At 45.9% G+C, this 24,308-nt stretch overlaps 1 protein-coding gene across 4 annotated transcripts in view; it reads right to left on the reverse strand.

Moving 5' to 3' along the window:
• LOC116940917 (voltage-gated delayed rectifier potassium channel KCNH8-like) overlaps positions 1-24,308 on the reverse strand; it is a 122,594-nt gene that overhangs the window by 73,064 nt on the left and 25,222 nt on the right. For 3 of the 4 annotated variants that reach the window (XM_032951292.2, XM_032951293.2, XM_032951296.2), the window contains exon 2: positions 22,243-22,476. In XM_032951292.2, the coding sequence (XP_032807183.2) occupies positions 22,243-22,476 (234 nt within the window). The remainder of the gene's footprint in view (positions 1-22,242; positions 22,477-24,308) is intronic. The other variant, XM_032951297.2, reaches the window with a different exon arrangement.

Consider the following 24,308-nt stretch of genomic DNA (forward strand, 5'->3'; position numbering starts at 1 on the left):
ACTTTTCCTCCACTCTCCTGGTATGACATGAAAATGCCAGGATTTTCTGGAAAACAATCAAATCTATCGAAAAGGCATCCAAAACAGACAATCTGCCCGTTGAGCTTAACCGAAATGGGGAATATTTTTCAGATTCCAAAAGAATAGTTGACAATTTTACCCTTCATTTTTCTGAAGCTGGTAATCTTTTGATAATGTATTGGGAGTCACCCCTGCTCATGCAAATTCCTACACCCCTGTCCAAACATTAAACGAATTTAGTTTCCAGCCAATCCACGAAAGTAATGTTCTGAAACAACTGTCCTACCTCAAAGGGTCCTCCTCTTCCGGAGCAGATAGTATTCCCGTCTCTGCTGTACTAACTGTTGGTCACCTAATATACAATTCCTATAGCCCATATTTTCAACCTGTCAGACAAAGAAGCATCATTTCCTCTAGAATAGAAACATTCCTATGTCCGTACACTTCATAAAGGTGGCCCTAAAGATGATCCAAATAACTACCGACCTATCTCAATTTTGTCCCCGTTAATGAAAAATTTTGAAAAATTATTGACCTACCAAATTAGCAGTTTCCTATTCTTGGTTCAAATTTTCTTGCTGTGGTTTTCACACCTGATGATGATTGCTTGTGTTGCAGTCGAAACGTCGTGAGAATTTGATTGTTTTATATTTTTATTATTTTATTGTTTCCCTTCTACGTGACTTTACCGAAAGAACCAAGAATATGAATCCCTGCAGTCACGAAAGCTTTAAATCAAAATTTAGCAGTTTCCTGTCGACCAACAATCTACTACATCTAAAACAATCTGGGTTCCGAAAAAAATACAGCACCACATCTGCTGCATTAGACTCTCTGAATAACATTTACAGTAGCCTTGATAATAAGCAGTACTGTGCCTGTCTTTTACTAGACCTGCCCAAAGCTTTTGATACGGTAGACCACAACACCCTGCTTAGTAAACTAAGCTGCCTCGGTTTTTCCGAAAACGCATTCACAGCTGGTTGGAGGTCAAACAGTGTTAAGATAACAAAAGGCGTTCCACAGGGTGCCATCCTTGGCCCCTTTTGTTCTCTCTTTATGTCAATGACTTGGGCACTGACCTGGATCATTCCAGGGTAAATCTTTTTGCAGATGACACGATACTGATTACTGCTGGCCGCTCTCTGGATGACGTGATTGCTAAGCTACAGGGTGATTTCAACAAACTACAACATCAGCTAGTTGCTCTTAAACTAGTCCTGAATACCTCCAGAACCAAGGTGCTATGCTTCTCACCAGGACTAAAGCAGAAAGTTATTTTTCCCCAATAACATTCCTTAAATAATTATCAAATAGAGCAAGTCAAGATCTATAAGTATTTTGGGGTCATCCTGGATTCAAAACTGAATTTTGAAGATCACATTGATTATATTGGTAAAAAGACAAAAATAAAAATTGGTTTTCTGTATCGACACAAGCACTGCTTCCCCTTTCTGTTCCGTTTGGAATTGATAAAAGCTACCATACTGCCTCTACTGTGACATCGTGTATAAATCAGCCCCAAGTACTGTACTGAAGAAGCTTGATTCCATCTATCACTCAGCCTTAAGATTTACATTGAACTGCCCATATAGGTCTCACCATTGTGATCTCTACATTGGGTCAAACTTAACATCTCTTAATGTTCGATGGCTTGTGCACCAGATCTTATTTATTCACGATATACTTACAAAAAAATCCGCAGACTACCTGCTGGATCTCCTCACTGTTTCAAAGAACAAATTTGACCTCAGGTCTTCGGTCATTTACCAGCTTCACATTCCCTATTGCCGTAAAAAAACTGGAGGAAGGGCCTTTACTATTGATGCCCCCAGGGTCTGGAATGCTATTGCCAATAAACTGCAACTTGAATCGCTACCAATGAGATCTTCTCTCAAAACTGCTCTAGAGGAGTTGTACACCCCTAGCTGCCGCTATTCATTGGCGTAAAATAAAATGTTTCGCTCTGGATGACGCTGCAAAGTATTATCTGTATTTTGATTTAGCGTGCTGATCTTAAAGGTGCATTGAGAAATTTGATACTCCGACTGATGCTTCTGTTGTTGTGGAGTAACTCATGCAGCCAGCTATAGCTCTAGGATTTGGTGTTACATGTTATTTATGTAGTTTATTTTAAAAATTCGGTCACTGTCCCTATGATCACTGTTACGTTGCAATTATGGCTTCATTTTTGGGTGATTTCGAAAAGTTTTTTGGTTTGGACATGTTTGTTTTATTGTAGTACGGAGTTAGACTGACGGCCTTAATCTAAGTTTTCTTGTGGTTGTTGTTGTTGTTGTTTGACTTGCATCCCACTGGGATTTTTTGCACACAGCGTTGGTGTACGGTGCTTTTTTCAGGAATATTTTTGCTGTTTTTTTCATGGATTTTCTGTTTGCACAGTCACATAGTCACTTTAAGATGTTTTCTTGTTCGTGTTTTTGTTGTTTGTTGTGTTTGCACCCGATTCAAGGGCCGAATGGCTCACAGGGCTATACCAGAAATAAATAAACTGAAAACTGATGACGTAGTCGCTAGAAAAACCAATGTGCATAAACTGCAAGAAACTATTTAGGAGTCTAATAAAGAAGGTTATGGAAGCTGCCCTCCTTTAAGAAGGTTCCCACACAATTCACAACGTAAAACACACATCTGGTAGAGACACATATAGAGTGCACTATTGTAACTATTCTATTTTTTTAGCGAGGAAAAAAAAACAGTGATGGCGCTGGAATGAAACAAAGCCACTGGGATGCTGACAGGGTTGGTTTGTCGATGTCAAAGGCCGCTCTCAAAGCTTCTGAAGTGCGAGAGGGTGAGCGGCAACTGGCGATGGTACACACTAACCACACGTTTATCGATAATGGAAAGCTTGCTCAAATCTAGCCAAACAAAGCCCCTAAGTATCATTGACAAAATACCAACCTGGGCTAGGCTGCAGCCTTTAATTAATACATTGTGCCTTATTCTTGGTTCTTTCGGTAAAGTCACGTATAAGGGAAACAATAAAATAAAAAAATAAAACAATAAGATTCTCACGACATTTCGACTGCAACACAAGCAATCATCATCAACCACAGCAAGAAAATTTGAAAACAAATTATTGCTGTGGTTTTCACTTTTCACACCTGATGATGATTGCTTGTGTTGCAGTCGAAACGTCGTGAGAATTTTATTGTTTTAGATTTTTTTTATTTTATTGTTTCCCTTCTACGTGACTTTACCGAAAGAACCAAGAATGTGAATCCCTGCATTCACGAAAGCTTTAAATCAAAACATTGTGCCTCGTTGACACTATCACTCTGGCTCCATGTTAGCACCAGGCCAGACCAAAGAACATGGGTCCTCAAAATCTCGCTCAGACCGAACCCATCCAGTTTGGTGTTAGGTGAAGGCCTCTCCAAGCCGTCACTTTAACTAACAAAAGAGACCGCGGTGAACCTCATTTGCAAGCATTACCTTGAGCATTCGTCTGCCAGCAGGAGCTGCTGATTGTTATGTATACCCTCATTGAGTAAATTGCTGTTTAGTTTTTTTTGTTTGGCCAGTTTTGACCCTGACGCCGTCACGCAAACGCCTATTCTCTTGCATATCTTTAGCGTCGACTCTAAAGCGGAATGCGCACAGGATTATGGTCACTACACCCGCAGTAAATAACATAGACAGCCGCTGTAATCAAGCAGTGAACCTCGGCGAGATTCGGCAAAGCCACTTTCACTCGGGCCATATCACCAAATCAAATTTAGCATTTCTTGATAATTTTATTTAAAAAAGTGTAAATATATTGTTTTTTTTTACTAAATATTTAAATTATACACAAATGTCACCTTCAGGAGGAGGCGGATCTAGAAACTTCCCAGGGGAGAGAGGTGGGGGGGCAGACCCTGAAATGTCAAAATTGTTAAATAGGAATGTGAGAAAGAATAAACGCAATAGACAACACAAACAAGATGGAAAAACCGAGACAAATAATATATTCATAAGTCGAATCGTAACACTGAATCGTGGCAATTTATCTCATCACAGTGGGGTGAATTGATGGAATGTAGCGTGAACAGATATACGGATAAGCAATTATTTAATTTTATATTCGGCTTGTTATCCCAGATTGAAATTGTTCTGAAAAAAAACCGAATCAAATTGATACAGGCTAAATGTTCCCTTCGTTTTTGTCCAGTAAATTCCAAAGGCATTGCTCGGTCTCTGGTGTCGAGAATCCACTCATACAAGTGCAGGCGGAGGGTTGCACAATCATCGCACCCAGTGAGATTGGTAACGGTCAGCTCAACACAACCCTTTTTTTCGTCTTTGATTATATATTTCACTCCATTCGCCATATCTAGCAAATGTTTTTTCCAAACCTGTACATTTGCATATAAATTGTATCAATGGCTCCAAGACACCCACTCCAAGATTGCAGCACACGCCACGTGGAGGCTGTGCATGTCGTTGTATCCTGAGAACACGTGGTGCGTGTGGTGTGTGTTGGTTAGCGTGCTGTGCTACGAAGCCAGGCACAATGTGTAGATAATCACCACTTGGGACGACAAAGATAACCGGGCGTGGTGCTAGCCACTCACCCCCTCGTGTGCCGTGCCGGCCTTCATAAGTGCTCGCAAACAGCACATGCCTCAAAAGTATGTTAACGCTTTCGGGGGATCTTTGTCTTTGTAGGCATGGAGTGGTGGCACAGTCGATAGCAAAGTGTTCTGTAAACCCGGCGACCTGAGTTCAAATTCGCAGCAATGGCTAACAGGAGTGGCGAAGCGATATTGTAACCAGTCTCGGAACTCATCTCGGCCTCAAACAAGTATTCGGAGTGACATGTAGACATCAGCACTGAGGAGACAACGGCAGCTGGGCTTGGTGCTGACTGCATCACCCCCTTGTGCACTATCTAGGCCTCGATTTGTTATTCAGCACAAGGGGTTGTAATGCTCGGCCGGAGATCCGAGTGGATTTGTTTTTCTCATGATAAGATGCTGATAGCAAGATCGGGGCGACATTAGGACGAATATATATGTATTTCAGGTTTTCTTTTTTTTTCGAGAAATTGATCAATGGTTTGATTTTGAGTGGAAATTCAGCCACGTGTGCACTCAAAGTTTGATCCTTGTCTAGTCTGCTAAAAGGCTCGAGCAGTGATTGTCTCTGTTACTTTGAGAACATTTCAAAAGTGTATTTCGTATCATCTAAATAGGCATTATAACTGACTAGTTTACGTAGAGATGCCATGAAAACTAAAGATTCAGAACCCACAACTATTTTATTTACAAGCGGAAATTGCCAATTACGGTATAGTTATTTAAATAAATTTTGGCCTAATTTCCCTACCGAGTCTGGAAACCACTCCCTCCCACCCACCTCCGCCCCCTCCCCATTCAAATGTGACAAGGCTCCCACTACTGAATAATGGGCACCACTCTCAAATTAATCACGTAATTTTCATTTTCTACGCAGGGCTAATTGGATGCAATTACTTTTTGTTTAATGCTCTCACACAGACAGGCGCGTGTTTGTGTGTGGGGAGCGGTAGTGTAGCGGTTAGCGTGCTGCGCTACGAACCCGGCGATCCGGGTTCAATTCCCGCTCACGGCCAGCACCATTGACGATTATCTGAACCGGTTATGGGCCTCCCCTAGGTCGACTCAGCCTCAAATGAGTACCTGGTGCGGTGTGTAAACATCGCCACTAGGGAGGCAAAGGCGGTCGGGCGTGGTGTTGGCCACCCACCCCCTCGTGTACCGTTCTGGCCTTCATCGGTGCTCGCTAACAGCACTTACCCACTACAGTCTGTTAAGGCTATACGGGGGATCTTTGTCTTGTTTGTGTGCCCTCTTTTCACGTTTGTGCTAAGTGTGTGTTGAAGGGTAAATGCGCAGCACCGCAAAGTCTCTCTCACGTCACCCCTGGCAGAAGACCCTCCACTGGGGGGGGGGCTCTAGAGAGCCCCCGTCTAGAATGTATTTTCGTCTACTCTTCCACGCTGGACAGATGTCTTGGAAGAGGTGGGCTGCTCCCACACTTCCCCCCGCACTTGTATATTGCTTACAGTATATATTTAGTGTAGAAATTAATAAAAAAAATTTAATTGCAAACAATTTATTTTTTTACAAGCGTGCTAAAACGTACTGAAATTGAGATGTTGGCCATTTGCGAACATGCAAGGTTGCTTTAATGATTGGCTGCTTTAATGAATGTAGAACTTGAATAAGAATTTAAATTAAATAAAAGTACAGCCGAGGAAAGGAAAACATCAACATTTCTGCCAAATGGATTTCTTCACAAAGTATTGATGTTTAAAAGAATATTGCTGTGACAGTAAAAGTGTGATTATTTAATACGGTATACTTCTTTGAAAAAAAAAACATGCGTACCGTAAACAAGAAGCAAACTTGACACGCGAATTCAAAGTTTATCCTTGTAAGTCAAATATTACGGGGTAAAATGGCAAAGGAACGTTGTCATGCGCAGTCCGGTTAAAGCAGGCGTTGGTACCGCAAAGACAAACTCACAACTGACATCTTCTGCGCAGATGTCGCTTTGATGGAAGAATGCGCATTCTCACCAATTGTCGTTGCATCACTTACGATCCGACACGTGGCTACTAAAACAAACAGATAAAACACCTGGCACGTCACGGAGTGGCCACAGAGGTATCCACATTGGTTTATAAAACAATATAAAAAATTATACTCAAGCAATAATCATCAGGTGGGGAAACCACAGCAATATTTTTTTTTTTGCTGAAGTGGGAGAGAGAATTTCCAACTGCGTGAACAATTGTGGTCATCCACATGCTGGTACTTTAATAACATAAGCACAGTCCTTTTGTCAGAGCTCAGCAATATATATCAAACTATAAGTCGAGGTGTGTGAAACAACGGATTGTGCTGATACTGACGTTTGGCTCTGAGTACTATGAGAAAATCTGACGAATTAAAAAAAAATTGGAATGGCAGGACACGAGCCGGCGAGGAAGAATTCCAAAAGTGCTTAGACTACAGAGAGCAATAACTGCAGCAATAAGCGAATGACTGGTACAAGAGGGGACACTGATAGTTCAAAGAGGCATAATGACGTCGGTGGTTTGGGACACGTGGTTCTAGAATGGATCGGGAGAGAATTTCAAATGTGACGTTGTACGTGCACACGTAAGTAAAAACACAAGTAGAGGGTGCGCAAAGAAGAACCGGATTGGCTCGGTGAAGAACCAATCGCGAACAAAACGGGCAACGAAGTCAAAGACGCCGTGGTAGCTGCTGTGAGGTGGCGAGGTCTCTCTAGTTCAGCCCCGGTCGTCTCGACAAGAAGATCGCAGGACACTGAAAGATGTTTTAAGAAGCAAATACAAACAATCGACACGTTCTAAGTCTCCATTGCCACTCGGCCTTAGGTAAGCAATAAAAACACGTTTTATCCCAATTGGCATTCTCCCCATTGACGTCTCATACGGGACGACCCTCTCACCCCGGGACAAGCGAGACTCGACTGTGTTTGCGACGGCCTGTTCAGTCGCGTCTGTTTCTGCCTTCATGGGGCGTTTTTTGTTGTTGTAAGGACACTGATCAGAGACCCAAGTGCAGCGCGAGTGGACAATGCAACCACGTTGGCACTGTTCACGAGCAAGACATTGTTTCTGCCAGCATTGAGGGCAAATTAATTGCCCATAGCATCTTTGCAATACCATCCATTAGCTAATATAGATCACCCTGCATTGTGTCAACTCCAGAATTGCATGGCGATTAAATGACTCGAGGGATCCCAGGCCGGACGCACAAACAAAAGACAAGCGAGACAGAGCAAAAAACAAAACCAACGAGAAGGTGAAAACGAGACGAGAAAGGTCCATTCTTGAATCTGATCAAAGCCCTGGATTCTGACAGTCCATCAAATTGTTTAAGCGAGGTGGGTGTTGGAGGAATCGTTTACATCCTTACAGAATATCATTCATCAACGTGTAATTCACCCAACTTTCAGATTCGTTCTCAAGGTCAGTATAAGACAAGCGCAATTTTTATGAACTGTAATCTGAGATCTTCCCATCAGCGCCTAGCCCTGTTCTAGTGGAGTTATTTTTTTTTATCTCATTGTGTACGCCGCTGCGCGCTAATTTGACATCAGGGTTTCTCTCCGTCTGCTGCTCCGGAGAAATGACCCATCAAAACACCTGCAGAAAATTGCCATCTGTCACAAAGCTGCGACAGTGACAGCATAAACCACTTCAGCGATCCCTCGAGACTGACAGCTTGCTACAATGTAAATGTCAAACACGCATCATCATTATTAGTATCATCTTTTTTTTCCCCATAGCTTTTGGCGCACGCGAAGAAAAGCACCCACAATCGCCACGGTAATTCGGTGTGCGCATTTCAAACGGAGCGGCACACGCATCAGGACGATTATAATGCGAGGTGGCTGACACGCGGAGAGGCACGGAGGCGTCTCTTTGATCCCAGAGGACGATCGTGGGAGACAGCGGTCCGTAGTGCAACAACGGCCGCACGGCCAAGGCCGCTTGGCTGTTGCCACGCGCGCGGTGTCGTGCAGGAGCAGTGTGGCCACAGCTCCGTAGCGTGGGGGGAAGGGGGTGGGGGTACTGTAGGGGGCTGAGCCCCCCCCCCCCGCCCCCATAGCTAGAGGCTCAGGCCACCCCTTCTTAATTAGTATCGTCGAGTCAAACGCTTTCACGAGTTTTGCAAACACCCATAAACCGTGACAAAAATGTTGAGCGTTTAACATTCGTCTAAAGTTTGTTGAACATTTATTGTCACGTTCCCTTGATTTTGTGTTGGTATTCCCTCCTTTAAACAAGGTCACCACCATAGAGCGGCATACAGCAATGGAAATAGCATTCGATGTGCTGGCTACTCGGAACAGCAGCAATGGTTGACTTCTAAATGAATAATCATCAGTCCTTGAACCGTGGGGTTATGGGGCCACCAGAAAATCTCTCCACCTCCCGCGGTTTTTTTCGATCTGTGCAAAGTCTACCTCCGATCCCTATTTCGAGAACGCTTTGTTCTTCATCCAGCACCACCTTGGTCGACCTGCCTTCCTCGTCCCTTGATGCTCATTATGTGCACGCCAGAGTGAGGAAGGGCTGAGTCAATCCTCGAACCAGGTTTAGAAATTTCAACCTTCTGGTTGCAGCCGGAATGAGGCCCCAAACCCAGGCTTTTATCAATTGTCCGAGCTTCTTGCAGAGTTTCACCAAGTAAAAAGCAGCGGTGGAATCTTTGCAAGATAGAAGAGTGGATCTCAATTACTGCCCTGTCAAGAAAGCCAGCTGTCTACATAACAGACACCCAATACTTTTGGGTATGTGATCGCAATGTATCACTCGCAAATGCGTGGGGCCCTTCTTTACGAATGCAGTTCTTTTGCAGATAAAATGTTGTGGTTTCTTCACGGTGTGTTGCGACCGTACGTGTGTGTGGCAGATAACATTCTCTAGTAAAATTAACACGTATTGAAGAGTAATCATTTGTTTTGTCTTTCTCTGCGAGCAATCACAAGAAGGTCAAATGATCCTGGCTCCAATACCATCCCTCCCCTGGGGTATGTGAATCCTATTTCACGGTGGTTACAAACAAAAATAAAAACTGCTCCATATAGCCAGGAGCGCTGTTTCGAACGACAAATCGGCTCCAAGGCCGGTGACACTCCGCCCGGGGAAAACAACCGGGCGCATAACACTAAATGGTAAAGGTACAGCCCTGCAATTGCCTCATCGCCACAACTGGCGGAAGCGTTGCCACGAGAAGGAGCTCTATAGAACCGCTTTAGAGGGTATTTGGCCTACTCATCCGCACTGGCTATACATGACCCCGACATACGCGACCTGCCAATCAACGAATCGTAGCGTACCCATTTATACTGCTTGGTAGACAGAAGCAGTGGGGGGAGAGGATGGGGGGGGTTAAGAAACTCATATCAGTGGTTCAACTGCTACTCCAGGAGATCAAAACAAACCGGCGACCTTTGCACTGCAAGTCCAATGTGTCGACCACTTACACCTAACCAGGCTAACCTGCCGATGCCAAGTTACAGCGCAGCCAAGCCCCGCCACCTCAGTGCCGCCATAATTCTCCTCCGAGTCAAATAGAGAGGAGCCCCTTGCTCGCCGTTACCCACCCCCCACCCACCCCCATCGGACGCGTCATTATTGAGTCCTCGAGGGCTGCCGATGCTGCGCCATTAGCTCCCATCAGAGCCGTCGGCGGATGAGCCGACGGAGCGATACATCACCGCACACCGCGGCTGCACCCCAAACACCGCTGGGACTTCCCCAATTGACACTGCTTGGCTTTAACTGCCGAGTCGATCGTTTAGGAGGGTAGGTGCCCGAGCACGGCGGGCGTGTCTTTTACTGTCCGCAAATTATTTCACCTCGGGACAATTAACCTTCCGCCATCTCCCCACCCCCACCCCGTCATCAGCTTGTGAAAAATCTCAAAAATACCACTAAAAATCCACAAAAATCCCACTAAAAGTCCACTAAAATCCCACTAAAAGCCCACAAAAACTCGCTCCTCGCTGCCCACCCGCCCTGGCTGCCTCCACGAGGAGCTTCCTCAATGCCTCCACCTCATTCGGTGCCATTTCCCCTTCACCCTCGAGACTTCTGCCGCTGTCACTCTCATCCTGAAAAATGCCACACTGGACCCTAACGTCACCGCAAATCACTGTCCTATCTCAAACCTCCTTTTCTTTGTAAAAGTCCTCAAATTGGTTATCTTCTGCCACCTCTCCAAACTCGTCTCTCTCTCTCTCTCCATGGTCTCCGTGACCTGTTACAATTTGGTTTATACCAAGGACTTTCTACAGACACCACTCTGTTACATTTTGGTAAACGACCTTATTTTCGCTTTAAAAATTAAGATATTATGTAGGTGATGCTGTATTTGCAGCGGTGCATAAATTCACATCACACAATATTAACACATTCGACAATAACACTGCCTGAAATATATAATAGGTGGCGTTTTGGGCAATGGTCCTTATTTATAGCAAATAGAGAAAATAGATATATTGATCTATTTGCTATGAACAGGGCTGTTGCCAGAAACGTTACTTATGATATAGATTGTTTTCCTTTTACGGCCAGTGTTATTGTCCCATGTGTTGAGTTTTTGTTTATTGTCCCTTCAGACCATGGATCTCTCTTACTCTTAGTTATCCGAGACCTTTCCCCGCTTTCGACGCAGATCTCCTCCTTGAGCATCTCTCTAACTATGTAGACATCTCTTCTGATTTCCACTCTGACCTCTCAAACTGCTCATTCTACGTTTCCATACAAGCACTTTCCTGCTCTCATAAACCTCTGTGCGATAACATCCCGCAAGGCTCATTCATACTCTGCATGCCACTCTCCTCAATATATGTCCTCCTCCTTGTCAGAATTACCCGGAGTTTTAATGTCGACGATCACTTTTATGCTGATGCCACGCAGTTGCGTACTCTCACGTCTATCCCTGACACAGCCTCATATTAGATTGGGTTTCTAACTCCCTCCGGATAAACTGTGCCAAGACGGAAGCGCTCCTTTCTACGCATAAAATTAACACATGAGCGCCCTTTTCTCAGGATAACCGTGTTTCACTGTTTTGTACATCATCTTATTGTACAGGGTGCCATGGTGGTGAGATGGTAACTACCTCCCCTGGTATTCAGGAGGTTGTGGGTTCGATCCCGACCCTAACGCTTGTATATTTGGAGTTTACTTATCCCTCTCCAAGGTGGTCGTGTGGATTTTTTATCCGGGTCCTTCGATCTTTCCCCCCACATTTAGAAGCATGTGTTTAGAGTATTTGGCTGCTATACATTTCCACATGATAAGCCATATCGTTGAGCTATCATTTGGGGCCAGGTCACTTCTGAAAAAGAGCTGAATAGCTCAGTGGGCCTTATGTGGAAAAAATATATAGTTTTTATAGTTTGTATCTTCAAATGCACTTGCATTTAGATATCCATCAAATCCAAATTGTATGGCATTCTATTGAGAGTTATCAGATTCATCAGCTGTGTCCAGGCCAAGACTCTACACACTGCATGTAGGATCACTTACACATTAAAATTGTTAGGTAAATAATAAGAGAAACCAATACTCTTTCCCACCCAGGTCAATAGGCGGTCCCCAATAGATTGAAATATATACATCATGTTGACAGCCAGTAACGCTGCCATAAAGAAGAGCATGCAGTGATGTCCCACAGAGATAATCCTCGAGAGGGAACACTACAAACTGCTGTGATCTTCTCAAAACGCACGCCCACACATAAGAGAGAAAAGATCCCCATTTAGACGGAAGGGGACAGGGCTGATAGTGAGCACTCACAGAGACTGATTCTGCACACTAGGGAACTGAGTGACCAGCGCCAAATATGGCCACCATTATATACCCAGTGTTGACGTTTTCTGTTCACGTTTACATGGCACCAGATACTAATTTAAGGCTGAAATGACCTAAGGAAAGGTCAGTACAACTTCAGGGTTCGAAAACCACTATCCATTTATGTTATCCATGGGCAGGAATCAAATCCCGGTCAATGTGATATGAAGCATTGTGCACTAACCATTGAACCGCTACTCCAGATTACAAATATACAAAGATGTCTCTTGCAGGGGTCGACGACCTGCGACTTCGCGACTGCACGCGGCTCTTTAAGGACTGCTTCGTAACGTCATTTATTAAGGAGGACCTTGTAACCACAGTGCATTGCGGCTCTTGAAACTATCGAGTCTTTTGTTTTTTCTGAACTCGAACAAACAAAAAAGTGCTTTTCTGGTGATTTTGGTTGCCAACCGCTGCTCTCGAGCCTGTAACAGACTGGTGGGCCAAGTGCTGTTGGTCAGCACCAGCGTGTGACTTGAGGAGGAGGTGGCGGTGTTGCCAGCATCACCTTTGTGTCTCGTGCGCTGATGTTTCAACACGTCGACCTACGGGGAAGCCGAGCACCAGTTTGGATATTTGCCACCTATGCGGTCCATGGCCAGAAATTAAAGTCAGGAGGCCAGATTCATAGCGCAGTACACGAATCCCTATGACCTCGAAGAGGTTGCCTTTCCATAACACACCCGCAAAGACTAAGATCCCACGTATAGCCTCTCGCAGACTGTTAGCGACTACCACACACTCACGCTCACTTACGACCGTGTAAGTTGCACTATTTATCCAAACGTCTAAATAAGTAGCCATTAATGTACTGGTTGGACGGAGCTTCGCATTAATTAGCCTTTTACGCATTGGGTGATAAGTGGTACAATTGGCCACGTGTTTCAGAGCTGCATCGCTCGTCCCCGCCGAAGGGTGAGCGCGGAAACCCGCAGCGTGCCGATCCACGAGGACTGCGGTTCATTTTCAGTGCTCACAGCGAGCGCTGCGCTTGGGATCACTGCGGCTTTCTCAGCCCACGGTTGGCAGATCCCACCACCACCACCGCTACTGGGCCCATAAAATTGTCTCATATGTTAATGGTGCTCTGTGGCATGGAGTTATGAGCCCGTCGAGCTACGTGATCCCGCATTCGGCCAGGTGCCAAGTGCTCGAGAGAACAAGCTCGTGCTCCTTAATTACGAATCGTCTCCTCTTTTATGCCTCGGTGAGTTTTCATCGCCACGGAATATATCCGAATGCACAAATGGCCTTTTATTTTTCTCATTGAAAATGCGTGACGTTTCATATGATTCACCACAAAGGAGTCTTCCCGCCTCGGGTTTTTTGCTACCAGCATGGTGCAAATCGCTCACATCTAACAGACCGGCGGAGCGTCTCGCTGATCCAGTGTTCGACTCTGCACCCAGGCCAATTCACAGGAGAAGGAGGAGCAGGCGAATTACACAGATGGGGTGGATGGGCGCACATATTTGTTTTTCCAATTGCTCAACTTCCCAGACGCAGAAAATAGCAGCAGATTAGCCCTTCAGCAGATGGCGCGTGCAGGGTCCGGGTGAGGCGGCGAGGCTGGCGGCCCCCGCGTGCGTGATTGTGTGCCGGTAATGTTGCGTGACGGGATGCGAAAATAAGCAACGAGGCTTATTTTTAGTTTCCTGTTCGCGGCGCGCTGCGGCCCGCAGCCTCGGAGACTCGTTCGCGCGATTGGTTTGTTCCCTGACCTCATTATCTCCAGGCCACGCCAGAGCTAAGGAAATGAATAAATCGTCTCAATATATCGGGGGTGGGGGCGTGGTGGGTTCTGGTTAATGGGAATTACAGCGAAACGTAATGTTATTTCATAGCTGCCCGGGCATGGAGCGGCCATAGCCGGAGGCATAGTTTGGATGTGGGCGCCGGTTCGCGGCATGGGTCCTGGTGCAAGCAAATAAATGGGTGTCTTCTGCTGTCCACCTTCCGCCCCCTTATCTTCGTAGCCCGGCACTTTGGGCCATGTGGCCCTGTGCCATTGCGCCACCTGCACGCTCGAGAGCGACGCCACTGGCTGAACCCCTGGGGTCAGATGTCACCAGCTGGAGAGGTACTGCTTGCGAGCACCACTTTACACTCTTAAAGTGTGCATCGTTCCCACCACGGCAGCTTGCGATTCGTTGCGATATTTGTTTTATAATTTTTAAACGTTATTATCACGATGTAAACATGCGTCACGATATTTTACACGTTCCCCACTAAAGCAAGCAAATGAAAGTTGCAAGTACAGTCCGTTCGCGGTGGAATGCACATGAAGATTTGTGAGAAAGTTTTCATTGTTATTATTATTACTACATATGGAGTGCATATTACCCACCGTAATATAATAATCATAAACACGAACGCGGATTTAAAGTGCGAGCAAAGGCCAAAGAGTGTGCAAATGTGAAAGAACGTGAATCAAGTGAACAAATTCATCTGTTTATACGTTGGGTTGGGATGATGGCTGAAGGACGAGACTTGTCATGGAGCGAATGTAGAGAGCGAGGACGGAGCGATGGGTTCGGCTCGTGACCAGCAACGAGACGGATTGTACTTTAACAGAATCACGAGGAATGGCGATGGCATTTAACCAGCAGTGGATAGACAATTGCGGATGATGCTAATTCAGACGGTGGGGAATAACTTTGGTTGCTTGGCCTCGCAGCAATGCAATCACTGCAGCACCACAGTATCTGTGCACAAATAGTTAACGTTTTTGGGGAAGGACAAATGAACACTCAAAACGTAAAAAAAACAAGCTGAAAGTTAATTTACAGCTTTAACTACTTGGTTTTTTTTTGTTCAATTCGGCCTCGACACATTATTGCGGCTCTAACGCAGCAGCTGTTGGGGTGCTGGGTTATTGTTTAAACGCTCAGATAATTGATGGAGATGACTCACTCCAGCAGCTATTGCGGTTAACGAGAGTTTGAGTGCTAAAAAGGTGAATCTTTATGCCTCTATTGTCCCAGTAAATCATCGAGAACTTTTAACAATATCACTGTGTCATGACGCACTGCGGACTTTCCTTATATAAACGTCGAAGTAATTTCCGACACAAATGGGCACCGAGGCAATGGGCACTGAACCAGTGGTGGAAATTCTGCATTCCTATGGCAGGGATGATTTACTCCACAGGGCAACCACAAAGGTGGCACTCATTGTATTGACCCCCAAAGGAGTGATGGGGCCGAGTCAATCACCAACCAAAATGTAAACTCGCCTTCCGATTGCGAGACACTCGTTTAACAGCTAAGCTACCTGGCGATTGGAAATGGAGGTCAACAGAATCTTTAAAATCCATATTGCTTTCAAATGCCAAGGAATGATTGGAATAAGAAACGAGACATGAATTACTCAAATCATCGATTTAAATCAATTCTCTATGGTTCCGATGCATCCATTGAATTCAACCGTGTGCTTAAATAGCGATTACGTTCCACACATATACGTTGTATTCTTCACAGCCATTACAATGTTTCTATATTACGTTTGCTCTTTGATCCATATGTTCCACTTTTTGTCTCTCATTGTTATTTCCCAAAGTAAACATTCACCTCCCCTAGTTCTTCAGACTTGTCAACTATTTTTGGAGCAGGACACGTCGCCAGGAGGCACGGCGGTCAGTGGCCGAGGCCATTGATCACACGCCCCAAGAGGATGTCCACCTCTCGCTATATCCCTTGCTAGATTCTCCACTGCTAGCCTCCCGCTATATACGCTGCTAGCTTCTCCACTGCTAGTCTTCACACATTCACAACTTAGGATTCCGCTAGCTTCTCCACTGCTAGTCTTCACACACTCACACTTAGGATTCCGCTAGCTTCTCCACTGCTAGCCTGTCACACTCACAACTTAGGATTCCACTAGCTTCTACACTGCTAGTCTTTACACACTCACACTTAGGATTCCACTAGCTTCTCCACTGCTAGTCTTCACACATTCACAACTTAGGATTCCACTAGCTTCTCCACTGCTAGTCTTCACACACTCACACTTAGGATTCCACTAGCTTCTCCATTGCTAGTCTTCACACATTCACAACTTAGGATTCCACTAGCTTCTCCACTGCTAGTCTTCACACATTCACAACTTAGGATTCCACTAGCTTCTCCACTGCTAGTCTTCACACACTCACAACTTAGGATTCCACTAGCTTCTCCATTGCTAGTCTTCACACATTCACAACTTAGGATTCCACTAGCTTCTCCACTGCTAGTCTTCACACACTCACAACTTAGGATTCCGCTAGCTTCTCCATTGCTAGTCTTCGCACACTCACACTTAGGATTCCGCTAGCTTCTCCACTGCTAGTCTTCACACACTCACACTTAGGATTCCACTAGCTTCTCCACTGCTAGTCTTCACACATTCACAACTTAGGATTCCGCTAGCTTCTCCACTGCTAGTCTTCACACACTCACACTTAGGATTCCGCTAGCTTCTCCACTGCTAGCCTGTCACACTCACAACTTAGGATTCCACTAGCTTCTCCACTGCTAGTCTTTACACACTCACACTTAGGATTCCACTAGCTTCTCTACTGCTAGTCTTCACACATTCACAACTTAGGATTCCACTAGCTTCTCCACTGCTAGTCTTCACACACTCACACTTAGGATTCCACTAGCTTCTCCACTGCTAGTCTTCGCACACTCACACTTAGAATTCCGATAGCTTCTCCACTGCTAGTCTTCACACACTCACAACTTAGGATTCCACTAGCTTCTCCACTGCTAGTCTTCACACACTCACACTTAGGATTCCACTAGCTTCTCCACTGCTAGTCTTCACACACTCACACTTAGGATTCCACTAGCTTCTCCACTGCTAGTCTTCACACACTCACACTTAGGATTCCACTAGCTTCTCCACTGCTAGCCTGTCACACTCACACTTAGGATTCCACTAGCTTCTCCACTGCTAGTCTTTGCACACTCACACTTAAGATTCCGCTAGCTTCTCTACTGCTCGCCTTTCTACCCTCGCCTCTCCAACCTCGCCTTTGCCTCCAGTGGGGGTTCAGCCATCATCACCGCTGGACAGGACGGGGTGTGGCGAGCGGGGCCTTGGACTTCTCTCGTCTTTCCTCTTGTCTTCACTCCGACCAGCTCAACCCTCTCCTCACACGCTCCCGTATGTATCCTCCTCCTCATTAACGCCTCTCCAATTCAGCTGGGGACCTCCCCGTCGCCTCAACGCCCCGCGGCTTCCGCCGCTATCGCCTCAATCTCCCGTCAACCCGGCGCCTGTTCCCCGCCTGCATTTGCAGCCAGCCAATTACTGCCTTGTATCTTAATTGGCCGCCTGCATTTGCAGCCGGCCAATTACCGCTATGCATCTTAATTGGCCGCCTGCATTTGCAGCCAGCCAATTACCACTATGCATCTTAATTGGCCGCCTGCATTTGCAGCCAGCCAATCACTGCCTTGCATCTTAATTGGCCGCCTGCATTTGCAGCCAGCCAATCACCGTTATGCGTCTTCATTGGCCGTCTCCTTTCTGTTGCTTTCTCTCGCGGCACCTGTTCGCCCTGATGCGACCTCACTGTCCGTAGCTGGCACATGCGTGCACACCGTTTGCAAACACCCGCGCGTTACTCCACTACACAAATATTGAGTGCCACGATGGCGGAATGTTAACGACCTCGCCTGGTGTACAGGAGGTCGTGGGTTCGATCCCAACCCTGACGCCTGCTGCTGCTGTATATTTGGAGTTCGCACGTTCTCCTCGTGGGTCGCGTTGGATTTTTTTACGGGTCCTCCGGTTTTTCCCTTGGCTTCTAGAAACACGCTCTAGAGGAGTTGTACACCCCTAGCTGCCACTGCTATTCCTTGGCGTAAAATAAAATGTTTCGCTCCGGATGACGCTGCGAAGTATTATCTGTATTTTGATTTAGCGTGCTGATCTTAAATGTGCATTGAAAAATTTGATACTCCGACTGATGCTTTTGTTGTTGTGGAGTAACTCATTCAGCCAGCTATGGCTCTAGGCTTTGGTGTTACATGTTATTTATGTAGTTTATTGTAAAAAATCGGTCACAGTCCTTGTGATCACTTTTACGTTGCAATTATGGCTTTATTTTTTGGTGATTTGGAAAAGGTTTTTTTGGTTTGGACATGTTTGTTTTGTTGTAGTACGGAGCTAAACTGATGGCCTTAATCTAAGTTTTCTTGTGGTTGTTGTTGTTGTTTGACTTGCATCCCACTGGGATTTTTTGCAAACAGTGTTGGTATACGGTGCTTTTTTTCAGGAATATTTTGCTGTTTTTTTATGGATTTTCTGTTTGCACAGTCACATAGTCACTTTAAGATGGTTTCTTGTTCATGTTTTTTGTTTGTTGTGGTTGCACCCGATTCAAGAGCCGAATGGCTCAAAGGGCTATACCAAAATAAATAAACTGAAAACTGAAACTGAAATTTGGCTGCTATACATTTTCAAGTGATAAGCTGCTTCGTTGAGATATAATTTTGACCCGGTCGCTTCTGAAAAAGAGATGTCTCGCTCAGTAGGTCTTACCTGGTAAAATGTACAAAAATTTCTAGATTTGAAGCTTTCGTGACTGCAAGGATTCATACTCTTTGGTTTTTTCGGTAAAGTCACGTAGGTAAAATAAAATAAAAATAAATGAAAACAACTAAATTATATCACGACGTTTCGGAGGCAACACAAGCTTCCGTCTTCAGGTGGAACAGTCACAGCAAAATAGCTGTATCAAGTGGAGAGCTCTGAGACAACCGAGGGGGGGGGAGGAGCCAGAGATGGACGTGGGTGGGGGGGGGGCTGAGTTAAGCCGCCTTTTGTTATGCTGCAGAGGGTTCGGGGGAAGAGATGCACGGGTACCTACAACTCACTGAGAGCAATGGAAATGGCTGTACAATTATAAGGCAGCTAAAGTTTGACTTGGTGCATAACAATTATATAACAATTATAATTGTACAGCCATTTCCATTGCTCTCAGTGAGTTGTAGGTACCCGTGCATCTCTTCCCCCGAACCCCCTGCAGCATAACAAAAGTCGGCTTAACGCAGCCCTCCACCCCCACCCACGTCCCTTTCTGGCTCCTCCCCCCCCCCCTTAACCTGTATATAATCCCGGTTGTCTCAGAGCTCTCCACTTGATACAGCTATTTTTCTGTGACTGTTCCACCTGAAGACGGAAGCTTGTGTTGCCTCCGAAACGTCGTGATTTAACTTAGTTGTTTTCATTTATTTTATTTTTATTTTACCTACGTGACTTTACCAAAAAAAACAAAGAGTATGTACAAAAAGTGTCGTATTTTTTAAAAATATTTAATACCAAAGTGGGGCGATCATGGCCGATGATAACAAAGTATATGCAGTGGGTTCGTGTTAGCCCTTCGACCATGTTGACTCCAGCGAGTGGCGACCATGCCTGCACAGAACACTGCAATATTTCCAGTGTACGCTCCAACATACTTATTACTTCCACCAACACTCAATCCTAATGCGCCTTTCACAAGTGTCATTTGGGTGCGCCCACACCAGCCAGCCGGGGCAATGTGATCGAGCGTCCATCAACAGTGACTCACAAACCCGACTCACAAAGCCTCTTTCAATTCTTATTTTCGGCACGGGAGAATTTACGGCGCTTGGCCGCGACACTGCCACACAGTGGACCTACTCATACAAATTACATCCACCACGTGTTTTAAAATTCCCACTGTACAGCCGATGGGGCGCTGTGGCAGTGAAACCCATGAAGTCGATGGGCACCGGGAGCAGGATTCGAGCTGCTGCCCAACGTGCCAGCTGCCCCCTCGGCAGTGAGAATGCAGAGGGGTCCGCTAACTGACCGGGGTCCGACACCACAACATAGCACGCGGCCTCCCGTTGCCGTGGGCGCCACCGATGGAAGGCGAACGAAATGTGACAAGGACATTGTTGGTGATGTATTGGGTAAGGAGTGCGGCGTATGAGATGGAACACACACTAACCAACCGAACACTCTCCCTGCCCATAGCCCCCAAATAGGGTAGCTAATCAGCCCATCATAATAAGCTCTCTATCTTTAACCCCTAACTATAGCCTCTCGCCTTAAGCTATCCAATGAGCCCCTATGATCGACCGTACCACTTAGCCTAAACCTTAGCAGCACCTCTGGTGAATCACCCTGGCAAATTTTCCCATTTTGGTGACTTTTGGGCCTCGAATCTCATCCTGACGAAACAGTGTTATGCCATTCGGGCAAATCTGCCTCATTGTCAGTGCCTAAGAAATCCAAGGCATAATTTTTCAAGAAGAGAAAGAACGTAAGAAAAACGGCCGCCCGTCGAGATGATCATCCAGTCATTGCATTATAACGTAACACCAAAGTGGAGAGATCATGGCTGATGATGACTAAGTATATTTTGATTTAAAGCTTTTGTGACTGCAGGGATTCATATTCTTGGTTCTTTCGGTAAAGTCACGTAGAAGGGATCATCAGGTGTGAAAACCACAGCAAGAAAATTTGAAAAAAATAGTGGCAGTTATTTTTAACGTTAGCACCACGGAGAGCGATTTGACAGTTTGTTCAGATGGACAAGTCCATCTATGTTCGGAAAAGAGGAGGGGGGAGACGAAAATAATGGATGCGGTCTGAAAGCCACTGGTTCCGTCTGTAAAAGATGTGATTCCGGACATACAGTACCCTGGCGTCTACAAACTAAGTTGCCTCTGTGGTAGTACTTACATTGGAGAAACGAAACGACATGTCTCGGACCGCATTCGTGAACACAAAGCAGACCTAAAACACGGTAGGACCAACACCTCGGCCGTGGCAGATCACTATTATTCAGTAAGCTCACATGACATTGACTTCTCCAAGACAGAGGTTCTTTGCAAGCCATCTGGCTACCATGAGAGATTCGTTCATGAGGCTATCCACATATACAAACACAGAGACAATTTCAACCGAGAAGATGGATTCTGGCTTTGCAATCATTGGAAGGATTTGATCAACCATTTCGGGTCTTAATTGATTGTTCAGGCTTACGGTGGCTTTCAGACCGCATCCATTATTTTCGTCTCCCCCCTCCTCTTTTCCGAACATAGATGGACTCGTCCATCTGAACAAACTGTCAAATCGCTCTCCGTGGTGCTAACGTTAAAAATAACCGCCACTTTTTTTTTCAAATTTTCTTGCTGTGGTTCACACCTGATGATGATTGCTTGTGTTGCAGTCGAAACGTCGTGATAATTTTATTGTTTTATATTTTTATTATTTTATTGTTTCCCTTCTACGTGACTTTACCGAAAGAACAAAGAATATGACTAAGTATATGTTAGTGGGTTCGTGTGAATCCTTCAGCCGTGTGACTCCAGCGAGTAGCCACCACGCCTGCATAGTACACAGCAATATTGAGAGTGTAGGAGTGTAACATAGTTTACACTTCCACCAACACTCAATGGTAATCACTGCCGGATTATCCTAGTTGCAAGAGTAGCATATGCTACGGGCCCCCCACTCAATGCTTTCAATCTATCAATTCCAGTTCAGTGATTCTGCACTTGCTCTATTACTATAGTCCTATACTGCCTTCAACTTTTATGAACGACTGGGTGTTTAAGGTTAGCGATTGTTCGTATTATCTGGCGGTATAGCAAACGAAAAAATATAATCACTTTACGATACAAGTAAAACATGGATGTGTTTCAATATTAACGTGTTTCTTTTTAATTTAGAGACCCCTTTACAAGATATGCTACAGGCCCCGCACGAGCTTCAACCGGCACTGATCCGAATGCATCGTCACCCCCCCGCCCCCCCCCCGCCGACCCAGCCAGTGTCCCCAGGGCGCCGTCACCCACCGTCCTTCTTGTAGAAGACGATCTCGGTCTTGAACTCGAGCTGCGCGTCCAGGGCGCGCTCCACGTGGCGCGCGAGCGGCGCCGCCGTCTCGACGCCGTGCAGGAAGCAGCACGAGCAGCTGCGCTGCATCACCTCCGTGCGGCCAAACCCCGTGAGCTCGCAGAAGCCGTCCGAGCAGTAGACGATGGGGAACCCCTGCGGCACCTGCGCGTTGCCCAGCACGAAGTTACTGTCTGCAGCCGCACACACGCGCACAAAGACAAAGATCCCCCCAGTGTGGCCTTAGCAGACTGTTGGTGGGCACCTGTGAAGATCGGAACGGCACACGGACGAGGGGGGTGGGTGGCCAGCACCACGCCCGGTCGCCTTTGAGCTCCCCAGTGGCGGTGTTTACACACCGCAACAGGTACTCGTTTGAGTCGATCCTAGGGGAGGTCCTTGGACCGCTTCAGATAATCGTCGCCGGTGTTGGCCCGTGAGCGGGAATCGAACCCGGGTCGCCAAGTTCGTACCGCAACGCGCTAACCGCTGCACCACCGCTCCCCACAGACAACAAGGTCACACGCACGCGGGCACACGGGAGGGGAGAGAGGTCAACGGTGGGGAACCAGTGGAGTGGCCAGTGCTGGATTTTATGTCGTATCGAGCAGGGGTCGCCAAACCCTAAAACTAACAAGAAGAGGCATTTTTGTTGTTGTTCTAATTCGGCAAAACCAAAAAAAAAGACAACCCCTCGATATTTCAAGGGCCGCAATGCACTGTGGTGGTGGTGGTGGTGAATACAAGACGGGTGGGTCCTCTAATAAAGAACTGTCACGAAGCGGTTGCTTCAGGAGCCACCGCACGGGGGTGCGAGCGGCGGGTGGCCCCGACCCCTGACGTCGGAGCTTCTGGAGCTGCGGCCCACAGCCTTTTGGATCCACCAAATCCCAACAAATAAGCGGAGCTGGACTGCACTAAAATCATATCTGTCAAAGGGTAGCGTACATATCCTCGTTTCTTTAGGTAAAGTCACGTAGGTAAAAATTTAATAAAATTAAATAATAATAAAACGAAATTTATTTTATTTATTTTTTACCTACGTGACTTTACCGAATAGAACCAAAGAGTATGGATCCTTGCAGTCACGAAAACTTCAAATATAGAAATATCCTCGTTTATACTATATCAGTAATATGGTCCACGTTTACCTGTGTTATGTTTCATTATTCTGTAGCTTGGTTTTTTTTTCATTTGTGCCGTGATAAATCTGGAGGCAATGTGATCAATCGAGCCAGTATGCGCTGTAGTAAATGTAATGTTTAACTTTGATTTATGTTTGCAATATTTTTGATTGCTCTTGTGATGCGTTTTATTGTTTTGTTTTTGTTCTCATGTCTATTTACTTCGTTTGTATTTGTTTTGCTTTCGGCATTTTGGTGACCCAGGCAACACGTGCAAATGCACAAAATAAACGTGAAACTATATTACATCCACGGCAACGACTGGCTACTCACTCGGCACTAAGCCTACTGTTTGTGCTCTTCTGTGCATTTAAAGATTCCTTCATCAGCATAGACAGCATTTATGTCACCTTGTTGAAGGGAGAACAACACGCACTTAAAATTACCATAACATGATTGCATCCAAAATTGTGTGCACATCTAGGAGCCATATCTAAACACGTTAGGGGTGTATGGACACCCACAGTGCCCGCAGTCGCTGCTACCCTGGCAGGCTGTGGATCTATCCTCGGGCCCATGGGCAGGAGCGGCCAAGGATCTGGGTTACAAACTGTGGGGTGGTGGGAGGGGTGAAGAGGGGATTGGACAGGGTGTCCCATTTCATTCCCTGCACGAGGGCCCATTGCAATCACTCTATGGCGATGGTGGGAACAGAAGCGGCGAGAGGCAGCTGTCACCTGGCGCTTGTGCCATACGAGAAGTGGTTGATGATTGTGCTAGCCATTGAAAAGTCGCCGGGAGGAAAGTCCTTCCCGTGACATTTTTTTGTTGTTTGTGATAATGAACCGCATTCTGTCACTCCAGTGCTCAGCCTTCCGCAGTGGTGTTGTGTATAATACATG

This window comes from Petromyzon marinus, chromosome 10 (genome assembly GCF_048934315.1).
Source record: "Petromyzon marinus isolate PM22_M1 ecotype Great Lakes invasive population chromosome 10, UKy_Petmar_22M1.pri1.0, whole genome shotgun sequence".
Taxonomy (NCBI): domain Eukaryota; kingdom Metazoa; phylum Chordata; class Hyperoartia; order Petromyzontiformes; family Petromyzontidae; genus Petromyzon; species Petromyzon marinus.